The sequence below is a fragment of the Salvelinus namaycush genome, chromosome 6, assembly GCF_016432855.1.
Source record: "Salvelinus namaycush isolate Seneca chromosome 6, SaNama_1.0, whole genome shotgun sequence".
Lineage (NCBI taxonomy): Eukaryota > Metazoa > Chordata > Actinopteri > Salmoniformes > Salmonidae > Salvelinus > Salvelinus namaycush.
The window spans coordinates 45,203,022-45,215,224 of NC_052312.1; the positions used below are offsets into that span (position 1 = coordinate 45,203,022).

The following is a 12,203-nucleotide window of genomic DNA, read 5'->3' on the forward strand; positions in this document are numbered from 1 at the left end:
TAGTTATCAAACTGGCCTAGTGCTCTGTAATAGTTATCAAACTGGCCTAGTGCTCTATAATAGTTATCAAACTAGCCTAGTGCTCTAAAATAGCCCTCAAACTGGCCTAGTGCTCTGTAATAGTTCTCAAACTGGCCTAGTACTCTGTAATAGTTATCAAACTGGCCTAGTGCTCTATAATAGTTATCAAACTAGCCTAGTGTCCCTAAAATAGCCCTCAAACTGGCCTAGTGCTCTAGAATAGTTATCTATAATAGTTCTCAAACTGGCCTAGTGCTCTGGAATAGTTATCTATAATAGTTCTCAAACTGGCCTAGTGCTCTGGAATAGTTATCTATAATAGTTCTCAAACTGGCCTAGTGCTCTGGAATAGTTATCTATAATAGTTCTCAAACTGGCCTAGTGCTCTGGAATAGTTATCTATAATAGTTCTCAAACTGGCCTAGTGCTCTGGAATAGTTATCTATAATAGTTCTCAAACTGGCCTAGTGCTCTGGAATAGTTATCTATAATAGTTCTCAAACTGGCCTAGTGCTCTGGAATAGTTATCTATAATAGTTCTCAAACTGGCCTAGTGCTCTGGAATAGTTCTCTATAATAGTTCTCAAACTGGCCTAGTGCTCTAGAATAGCCCTCAAACTGGCCTAGTGCTCTATAATAGTTATCAAACTGGCCTATTGCTCTATAATAGTTATCAAACTGGCCTAGTGCTCTATACTAGTTATCAAACTACCCTAGTGCTCTAAAATAGCCCTCAAACTGGCCTAGTGCCCTAGAATAGTTCTCTATAATAGTTATCAAACTAGCCTAGTGCTCTGGAATAGTTCTCTATAATAGTTCTCAAACTGGCCTAGTGCTCTGGAATAGTTCTCTATAATAGTTCTCAAACTGGCCTAGTGCTCTAGAATAGTTCTCTAAAATAGCCCTCAAACTGGCCTAGTGCTCTATAATAGTTATCAAACTGGCCTATTGCTCTATAATAGTTATCAAACTGGCCTAGTGCTCTATACTAGTTATCAAACTACCCTAGTGCTCTAAAATAGCCCTCAAACTGGCCTAGTGCCCTAGAATAGTTCTCTATAATAGTTATCAAACTAGCCTAGTGCTCTGGAATAGTTCTCTATAATAGTTCTCAAACTGGCCTAGTGCTCTGGAATAGTTCTCTATAATAGTTCTCAAACTGGCCTAGTGCTCTAGAATAGTTCTCTATAATAGTTCTCAAACTGGCCTAGTGCTCTGGAATAGTTCTCAAACTGGCCTAGTGCTCTGGAATAGTTCTCTATAATAGTTCTCAAACTGGCCTAGTGCACTATAATAGTTCTCAAACTAGCCTAGTGCTCTAAAATAGCCCTCAAACTGGCCTAGTGCTCTGTAATAGTTCTCAAACTGGCCTAGTACTCTGTAATAGTTATCAAACTGGCCTAGTGCTCTATAATAGTTATCAAACTAGCCTAGTGTCCCTAAAATAGCCCTCAAACTGGCCTAGTGCTCTAGAATAGTTCTCTATAATATTTCTCAAATTGGCCTAGTGCTCTATAATAGTTCTCAAACTGGCCTAGTGCTCTGGAATAGTTCTCTATAATAGTTCTCAAACTGGCCTAGTGCTCTGGAATAGTTATCTATAATAGTTCTCAAACTGGCCTAGTGCTCTGGAATAGTTATCTATAATAGTTCTCAAACTGGCCTAGTGCTCTGGAATAGTTCTCTATAATAGTTCTCAAACTGGCCTAGTGCTCTAGAATAGTTATCAAACTGGCCTATTGCTCTATAATAGTTATCAAACTGGCCTAGTGCTCTATACTAGTTATCAAACTACCCTAGTGCTCTAAAATAGCCCTCAAACTGGCCTAGTGCTCTAGAATAGTTCTCTATAATATTTCTCAAATTGGCCTAGTGCTCTGTAATAGTTATCAAACTGGCCTAGTGCTCTATAATAGTTATCAAACTGGCCTAGTGCTCTAGAATAGTTATCAAACTAGCCTAGTGCTCTAAAATAGCCCTCAAACTGGCCTAGTGCCCTAGAATAGTTCTCTATAATAGTTATCAAACTAGCCTAGTGCTCTGGAATAGTTCTCTATAATAGTTCTCAAACTGGCCTAGTGCTCTGGAATAGTTCTCTATAATAGTTCTCAAACTGGCCTAGTGCTCTAGAATAGTTCTCTATAATAGTTCTCAAACTGGCCTAGTGCTCTGGAATAGTTCTCAAACTGGCCTAGTGCACTATAATAGTTCTCAAACTGGCCTAGTGCTCTAGAATAGTTATCAAACTACCCTAGTGCTCTAAAATAGCCCTCAAACTGGCCTAGTGCTCTAGAATAGTTATCAAACTGGCCTAGTGCTCTAAAATAGCCCTCAAACTGGCCTAGTGCTCTAGAATAGTTATCAAACTGGCCTAGTGCTCTATAATAGTTATCAAACTAGCCTAGTGCTCTAAAATAGCCCTCAAACTGGCCTAGTGCTCTAGAATAGTTATCTATAATAGTTCTCAAACTGGCCTAGTGCTCTGGAATAGTTCTCTATAATAGTTCTCAAACTGGCCTAGTGCTCTGGAATAGTTCTCTATAATAGTTCTCAAACTGGCCTAGTGCTCTGGAATAGTTCTCTATAATAGTTCTCAAACTGGCCTAGTGCTCTGGAATAGTTCTCTATAATAGTTCTCAAATTGGCCTAGTGCTCTGTAATAGTTATCAAACTGGCCTAGTGCTCTATAATAGTTATCAAACTGGCCTAGTGCTCTAGAATAGTTATCAAACTAGCCTAGTGCTCTAAAATAGCCCTCAAACTGGCCTAGTGCCCTAGAATAGTTCTCTATAATAGTTATCAAACTAGCCTAGTGCTCTGGAATAGTTCTCTATAATAGTTCTCAAACTGGCCTAGTGCTCTGGAATAGTTCTCTATAATAGTTCTCAAACTGGCCTAGTGCTCTAGAATAGTTCTCTATAATAGTTCTCAAACTGGCCTAGTGCTCTGGAATAGTTCTCAAACTGGCCTAGTGCACTATAATAGTTCTCAAACTGGCCTAGTGCTCTGTAATAGTTATCAAACTGGCCTAGTGCTCTGTAATAGTTCTCAAACTACCCTAGTGCTCTAAAATAGCCCTCAAACTGGCCTAGTGCTCTAGAGTAGTTATCAAACTAGCCTAGTGCTCTAAAATACCCCTCAAATTGGCCTAGTGCTCTAGAATAGTTATCAAACTGGCCTAGTGCTCTATAATAGTTATCAAACTAGCCTAGTGCTCTAAAATAGCCCTCAAACTGGCCTAGTGCTCTGGAATAGTTCTCTATAATAGTTCTCAAACTGGCCTAGTGCTCTGTAATAGTTATCAAACTGGCCTAGTGCTCTGTAATAGTTATCAAACTGGCCTAGTGCTCTGTAATAGTTCTCAAACTACCCTAGTGCTCTAAAATAGCCCTCAAACTGGCCTAGTGCTCTAGAATAGTTATCAAACTGGCCTAGTGCTCTAGAATAGTTATCAAACTGGCCTAGTGCTCTAGAATAGTTATCTATAATAGTTCTCAAACTGGCCTAGTGCTCTGGAATAGTTCTCTATAATAGTTCTCAAACTGGCCTAGTGCTCTGGAATAGTTCTCTATAATAGTTCTCAAACTGGCCTAGTGCTCTGGAATAGTTCTCTATAATAGTTCTCAAACTGGCCTAGTGCTCTGGAATAGTTCTCTATAATAGTTCTCAAACTGGCCTAGTGCTCTGGAATAGTTATCTATAATAGTTCTCAAACTGGCCTAGTGCTCTGGAATAGTTATCTATAATAGTTCTCAAACTGGCCTAGTGCTCTGGAATAGTTATCTATAATAGTTCTCAAACTGGCCTAGTGCTCTGGAATAGTTCTCTATAATAGTTCTCAAACTGGCCTAGTGCTCTGAAATAGTTCTCTATAATAGTTCTCAAACTGGCCTAGTGCTCTGGAATAGTTCTCTATAATAGTTCTCAAACTGGCCTAGTGCTCTGGAATAGTTCTCTATAATAGTTATCAAACTGGCCTAGTGCTCTGGAATAGTTCTCAAACTGGCCTAGTGCTCTGTAATAGTTATCAAACGGTGGTACAGCCTACTACTACTACCACTCTTATCCCCCATGACACGCCATTGCCACTGACTGTCGCCACTGACTGTCATGACTGCCGTCCCTGCGCTGCCGTTAATGGGCAACCGCTGCCAAACCACATCTGACATCTGCACTCACATACACACACACACCGTCTACACTGCCTGACTGTGGCTGAGAAGCACTATCTTTCTCTGTGACTGGCTGAGAGGTAACCTAGAGTTCTGTCTGTTTATTCCTGGAATGGAAGCACATTCCTGGAATGAAGTGTGAGGATAAAAGAGTGTGAGGAGGATGATTATAATGCCAACCTTCCAACGTGCTCTCTCTCTCTCACCCTCCTCTCTCTCTTTTTCTGTGTCTCTCTTTCTCTCTCTGTCTCTGTCTCTGTCTCTCTCTGTCTCTCTCTCACTGTCTCACTTCTCCTTGTGATTATATTATGGTAATGCATAGTGTGCTTATGCTTCTTAGTGTACTTATGCACAGTGATCTCTTACCTATTCCTGCTGTGTGTGTGTGTGTGTCTCCTCTCTTCCCAGACACGCCCTGCAGCTGAATGTGATAGCCACGCAGCAGCTCCTGAATCTGGCCCAGCAGATGCACCACCTCCAGGCCTTCATCCACATCTCCACAGCCTACGCCAACTGCAACCGCAGGCACATCGACGAAATCATCTACCCACCGCCTGTAGAACCCAAGAAGCTCATCGACTCCCTGGAGTGAGTAGTGTGAAGTCTACTTTCTGCATCCGAGTTGGGGGGGGGGTTGCTGCTATTACGACTCCATCTATTCAGGAAGTGATATGATTTGCAAATTTCATGCATTGAAAATATGCTCAGTGAAGATAAATGGCACTTAGACCTGGATTCAATCAGATCAAGCGTTAACCGGCGATAGCCAACACCCGCATAGCTGATGTTTTGGTGCAGTCGGAGGTGGAACTACGTTGTACCTGTCACATCGGTGAGCAGCTGCTCTTGTGATCATTGTCACAATGCCACACCTGTCCCACTCGCGTTGGAAGTTCAGAACGAGAAAATGTCCGCTTTAGGTATAATGCCGGGAGCCGCTTGTGGATTTGACAGTTCTAACGCAGTTCCACCAAAACAACCGCTATGCTGGTGTCGTCTAGCGCAGATCTGATAGAATCTAGCCTTAGTTAGATAAATGACAGTATATTAATTGAATTTCAATTCATCTCCTGAATGAACTGATTGAAATGGAATTGAACCGAACCAAGGGTGCTGTCAAGTCCACACCACCTTGTGTCATTTCCAACTAATGATTGATTATAAATACCATCACAGACAGCTATCAGAGTGAATGACGTTTCATCTATCTACACAAAATGCCAACTTTACTTCAATCCTGGCATGTGTCCTGTACCATTGTGATGTGAGTCTAATTGTGAGTGTGTTCTCTTGTGTCTGTGACTGCAGGTGGATGGAGGACAGCATCGTCCGTGACATCACGCCGCGCCTCATCGGGGAGCGCCCCAACACCTACACCTACACCAAAGCCCTGGCAGAGTGCGTGGTCCAGAAGGAGAGCAGCAAGCTCAGCATCGGCATCATCAGACCCTCCATAGTGGGAGCCAGCTGGCAGGAGCCTTTCCCTGTGAGTACCGTCACCATAGAGATACAGTATCATATACATACATCATTCTGTGAGACTTGATTACTCTACTGGAACTTGGCACTAGATAGCTGAAAGCAATAAAGTCAATAGATGGATCACATTCTGTATGTAGTCTGTGGACGTTAAACAGTGTATTGACTGGTCAGCAAGATAAGTGTATCAGAAGAAGTGTGATTTGCTCAGCCACCTGCCTGTTGGGAAATATATCACAATTTATAAAAATCTATATAGCACTTTCACTGTGATGGTAAAAGGGTTCAGTCAGAATCCTGTCAATTCTCACACCATCATGTCCTGCTGTGATACCAAATGGATGGGAATTAGCGATCGATCGCTGTAACAGTACACTGGTCAATATATCTCCCCTGTGTGCAGTCAGACTTAAAGGGGGATTGGGTGTGTAATGGTGAGTAATGGTTGTATTAGGGTTGGACCAAGACAGGTGTGTTCTTATGGTTCAGAAAGTCCGGCTGGGCTGGATTCCAGGACTCGAAGAGGAGCATCCCTGACCCCAACAGCTGGGTAGGCGATGTGAGGGGGGCAAGGAAGGGGCGAAGGGGAAAGGGAGGGGTACTGCCAGTGCTGAAACCGGAGAGCCTCTGAATGTCTCCTACTAGATAGGTCACTGAAAAGCAACTGTAGGTTCATGGAAAGGCCACTCTGAAAGTTCAGTGGGTGCAGTAATCAATCAATCAATCAATCAATCAATATAATGTATTTTATAAAGGCCTTTTGACATCAGAAGTTGCCCCTAGAAAGGCAGGAACCTAGGAAGAAAGCTAGCTAGGAACCAGCTTCCGAGGGGTGGCCAGTCCTCTTCTGGATGTGCAGGGTGATGCTACTTTCATGAGTAAGCTGCTTTTTATTTTCTAATCTGTCCGGCTGCTGTAGTGTAGGCTAACATCTTAGCGTAAGGACTCCACAGCGTTAAGCATTTTAATCTCACTTAGCATAGCGGCAGATGGACATATTAAAGCGTTTAAAAAATAAATCTAGACTTTATTGCTGCTTAAAATTTTGGAGGAGCAATGGGAGGGTGGTGTTCAACATTTCATCATTTTCGTGATTATAATATTCGTCAAAGTTCTTTCCCCCAAATCAAATTCAAGTGACATGCTTACTTTATTTTCCTACAGGAATATTTTTTAAATGTCTGAGGCTGCATGAATTCACACAGAAAGAGACCAAAGATCTAGAAGATGAAAAAATGCACACTTTCAGAGTTTTCATTAGAGTATAATACACTTTTAAACAGCACTAAGTATATTCACAGAAAACGACTACATAGCCCCAGGGCTGTATTTAGTTTTCTGGGACTGTAACGTTTCAACAGTGTAGGATCCGGAGCCAGTGGGTGTAGAAGTGGGGATGGGGCAGGCCTGCCGGCAAAACAGCCAAAAGATCACGTATTACCAGTTTATTGCGCAGGCAGCTCGAGACAGTGGGAGCGACTAGACGAGGGAGGAGGGTGTGTGTGTGTGTGTGTGTGTGTGTGTGTGTGTGTGTGTGTGTGTGTGTGTGTGTGTGTGTGTGTGTGTGTGTGTGTGTGTGTGTGTGTGTGTGTGTGTGTGTGTGTGTGTGTGTGTGTGTGTGTGTGTGTGTGTGTGTGTGTGTGTGTGTGAGATTAACGTCAATCTCCATGTCCTCAGAACTCCGTTAAGTGTTAAAATGTCACAGGCAATCCCTCAATGGGGGTCAAAGATGTATATCGGCAAAAATTGACTCTGAGACGGCGTGATAAGGACTCTTATCTGTCTGTCTGTCTGCACCAGATCATGTAGCCTTACCCTGTATTGACAAGCCACAGACAGACCCACACAAATAAGCCCAGTCTATTACCAATGTATTACCGGAGGGCTAATTGATGTAGACACTGTGTTACTCTCCCTATCTCAGTCTCACTCACAATAGGTAGCTAGCTAGCTTAGCACACCACAGGAATACTAACTCAGCAGACACAACAATCTAATCGATGTTGCTGTTAGGAGGCTATCTGTAACTTGATGATGTTGCAGCAATGTTATAGCGGTGCTTGAAGCTAGAATCCCTAACTGAAACAGTAACAAAGTGGACACCCTGCCTGTGTTTTGGTAAAAAGCTGAGGGATGGGCCTGGAGAAATGTAACCACTCTCAAATTCATAGACAGAGCTATGGATGCAAGGACTGACCATCCATGATATTAAAGTTATAGTTGTAACAATGTTTTTATACTATACAGTGTTTGTTTATATTTACAAACACTGGAGTAAAACAAGCTTGTATTTTGGGTTCTGATGGGGTACGACAGTTGAACTAAGCTCATGAGGCATTTATAAGGTATATTCTTCAAGAATCAATGGGTATATATCATTACTTTATACGTCCAAAAATAGATGTAGCAACTAAGGATTCCAGCTTTAACGGGGGTACTTAGGGTTCCAGATTGTGAGATTTTTAAGTACATTTTTAAGTACTTTCCGATTGAACAGACATATGCAGCATTTGACTGCATATGTCTAACGCGGGAACATTGCCTTTAAATTTAAATAACGGATTGAAATTTTCCATACGGATTGAATAGAGCCACTAATCTCTCATTACACTAACTTATTCCCTCCCTATTCTTCTGTCTCAGGGCTGGATCGACAACTTCAATGGACCAAGCGGAGTCTTCATCGCCGTAAGTACCAGCATATACTTATTACGTTGCATTTTTCATATACTAATTTTGCTCATTTTGATGCCACTAGTTTAAACGATGATCAGGTGATGATGAGATGTGGTGGTAACCCTGTGTCCTGTCTGATCAGGCGGGGAAGGGCATCCTGCGCACCATGAGAGCCAACAATGATGCAGTGGCGGACCTCATCCCCGTGGACGTGGTCATCAACCTGACCCTGGCCGCTGGCTGGTACACGGCAGTGCACAGGTTAACTTTCCTCCCCGGTGGAATATGGTTTGACCAATGACTGTATGGTTTAACCCACACAAACAGACACCCCCCATATTAACCTGCAGGAAGTTCTCCTGTAAACCTACCTTAGCCCAGTTTGTTCGAACACATCTCCCCAGCTCTACACCATTGACTGATGAGCAAGCCCAGTGTTTTCATCTGATGTGCTTTGTGTCCATGGGCTCATTTTATACATGTTTCCTAATGGACCCTCCCCTTTGATCCCTTTAACCCTTGACCCCTCTGACTTCATCTCTCTGCTCCCTTGCAGACCCAAAGCAGCGCTGGTTTACAACTGCACAACGGGCGGCATCAACCCTTTCCACTGGGGAGAGATCGGTAGGTATCTGTCTGTCAGTTTGTCTGTCTGTATGCCTGTTACAGTGACATCATTAGTGCTTGTTCATCTGCCACTGTGGCTTCCGTCCTCATAAATCAGTGTACTTCAGTAGTTGAAATCTTGATGAAATCAAATCCAATTTTATTGGTCACATACACATGGTTAGCAAATGTTATTGCGAGTGTAGCGAAATGCTTGTGCTTCTAGTTCCAACAGTGCAGCAATATCTAACATGTAATCTAACAATTCCACAACTACCTAATACACACAAATCTAAGTAAAGGAATGGAATAAGAATATATACATATAAATATGTGGATGGGCAATGACAGAGCGGCAAGATGCAATAGATGGTATAAAATACAGTATATACATATGAGATGAGTAATGCAAGATATGTAAACATTATTAAAGTGGCATTATTAAAGTGACTAGTGATCCATTTGGTTGATGGTGATGTCACTATGAAACTATGCATCATACATTCCCACCGGGGATATGAAACTTTGGGTTGTCTGTCAGTCCTGGTTCTCCTAAATCAGTTTGAATGGTGTAGCAGTGAGAAGCAGGTGGATAAATTATCTGTGTCATAATTAGATGCCCAGGGATTTGAGTGGCGAGGGTCTACTGCCACCTTCTGGCAGCTAGTAGAACATTACATCTGAACCCCCACACTGTGTGCATCTGTTTGACCTCACCACTGTGGATCTGCCCAAATGACAACTCCCATCAGCAGTAAAGCACAGTTGCCCAAACAATAACAAGTAGAGGCAAAGTGTCATCATGAAATCATCACCCCACCAGCATTTTGGTTGTGGTGGCAGCTCACCTCCCGGCCCATCATCTACAGTACATCCCGGCCCATCATCTACAGTACATCCCAGCGGACCACTGAGATGAAACGGATGCATGCGGGCCGGGTATCAGTCAGGCTCAGATTAGTGCGGTAGCGGCGACAGCCAGGGTCCCTATACTATCAGATTAGTGAATCTGCTCCTTTCACTCTGAGAAATTGCCACCAGATGGCTGGCAGAGGGATTAGGGCTCATCACTCTGCCTCGCTGTTATAAACCTGGGATAGCGGGCACTAATCTACTGGACCACATAAGAGCTAAGAATCAAGCTAATCAAACTGGGTCTAGGGGGCCCATGGGGCTGCTTTGGGAAGTTGGAGGTTTGCTGGCTGGATATGTTATCAAAATTCTGGTATCTTAATTGGTTTTGGTCGCCTTCTCTCCACTGTCCTCTTCTCACCCCGTTTTGAAAAAGGAGAGGGAACGTGAGGAGAGGGAACGGCAGTAAGGAGAGGGAACGTGGAGGGAAATGCTCTTGCAAGAAATGAGACGGTCATTCACTCGCTCGACATCAGGCAAATGACGTTTACAGAGGAATCACAAAATACAAAGTCATAAAAACTAATATAGCTACTTGTGCAATACATTCTATAGATAAAAGGATAAGTAAAGTATTTCTCCTTCGAGAAAACAACAGCTGATTCAAAGGGGGTGTGGCAAATTTTAAAACAGCAGCCATGCGCTAGCAGCCATGAGGAAGCACTTGATTTACCTTGGCGAGAGGAGGCTATCGAGGACTGGATGACACTCCTCTGATAGCTTACAAATGAATTGACAGTCTCCATGACCACTTGACCACTTATCACTGAGGAGAGGATGCTGGAGGCGTCGAGGAGAGTCCGGACTTTTGTGCAATAGAGAATCTCCCAAGGAATCGATGAAGGAGCCCTTGAATTGAGAAAGAGCCATGGAATAGTGCTCAGGAGTTTTCCTCATTCAGGCTGGGATTCAATCCAAGGCTTGTTATAGAACAACGCACTAGACACCCGACAATGTACCATTTAATGGCACCATGAATTGATCCCCGGCCTCAATCTTGTTCTGAGGGAAGCTCCACTTCTACGGCAGAACAAATGTGATTGGTTGGATGAAAACTCAGTGGGCAGAGCTTAGACTACCAAGTCAATGGGTGGAGTTTACAGATGAGTCAAATAAAATAAATGCTTTCAGGGAGGTAGGTTGGAGGTGGATGGAGGGCGTTCAACATGGATTTTGACCCAAAAGGTTGCCAGTTCGAATCCTGGTTGTGAATTTTGTTTTCCTTACCAAATATGTTTAACTAATTACATTTCTAATCTTAGTTTTTTTTTTTTTACTTAGACTGAACAGCATTAAATATGTGAAAAAACAAAGGTGCTACCCTCTCCCCTACTAGCACAGTGGACTAGGCACAGGGATTGGGACCAGAAGGTCACAGGTTCTAATCTTGCTTTTTCAAAAGATTTATATTTGTGTTACCTTTCCCTAGCCGGGAACATTCACCCTCAACACCAAAACCATCTTCCAACTCTTGTTAGTGAGGCTGGAGAATATTCACTGTGGCCGGGATTCAATAACATCACCCTTTGTCAGCTATGCACCTTGTAAAGGCAGTGTTCCCACGTTCACGGTAAACACAGCATGTTCTCCCTTTAAATGGCACATAGCCAACAAATCACGATCAGATTGAATCCTGGCTGAAAATATTTGATCCTTTCCCAAAATATTGTTCTACTTAGAGTTAAGATCTTAGAACAAATGACGGAGCGTTGATCATCCACAGAAATGTGCTGGAGCACGGTGCTTGCAACATCAGGGGTGTGGCTTTGATTCTTCGAAGGGTCATATGTAGTGTGGCACGTGGTCTCAGAGCATTTTGTATTATTCTGTACGTAAATCCAAGACACTCCATTTAGTATGAGATGTATTCATTTGTGGATTTCTCATTTCACGAATTGCAATTCTTACAGCATGTTAAGAATTTGCAAAACATCCCTGATGAAAAAAAGATTGCAGTCGGGCTAGAGTATAAATGCAACAGCTACTGCATCCAAAATACTAGTTACTGTAAGGGATATATTACATTCCAATTGGTTGTGGCTAACATTAGCTAGATGACTAACGCTAACTAGGCAGAGGGGGGGGGGGGTGTGTGTTAAGGTTAGCCAACATGCTAAGTATTGTAGTTGCAAAAGAGCAAGTAGTTGCTAATTAGCTAAAAATTGTCTGTGAGGAGATTTAAACACACAACCTTTGGGTTTCTAGATGTTAGTCTACGTAAGGCAAAAATAACATGTACTACAGAGTGTCCCGGACTTACATTTACTGTGTTACATCTAGTCTGGGAGACCAGTCTGTGTATAATGGAAGGTGAGGGGGCAGTACTACAACATAATA

At 42.7% G+C, this 12,203-nt stretch overlaps 1 protein-coding gene across 1 annotated transcript in view; it reads left to right on the forward strand.

Moving 5' to 3' along the window:
- Positions 1-12,203, forward strand: part of LOC120050079 (fatty acyl-CoA reductase 1-like) — a 60,074-nt gene that overhangs the window by 44,909 nt on the left and 2,962 nt on the right. The window contains exons 4-8 of the mRNA XM_038996713.1: positions 4,602-4,781; positions 5,502-5,679; positions 8,316-8,360; positions 8,491-8,609; positions 8,905-8,972. Of these exons, the coding sequence (XP_038852641.1) occupies positions 4,602-4,781; positions 5,502-5,679; positions 8,316-8,360; positions 8,491-8,609; positions 8,905-8,972 (590 nt within the window). The remainder of the gene's footprint in view (positions 1-4,601; positions 4,782-5,501; positions 5,680-8,315; positions 8,361-8,490; positions 8,610-8,904; positions 8,973-12,203) is intronic.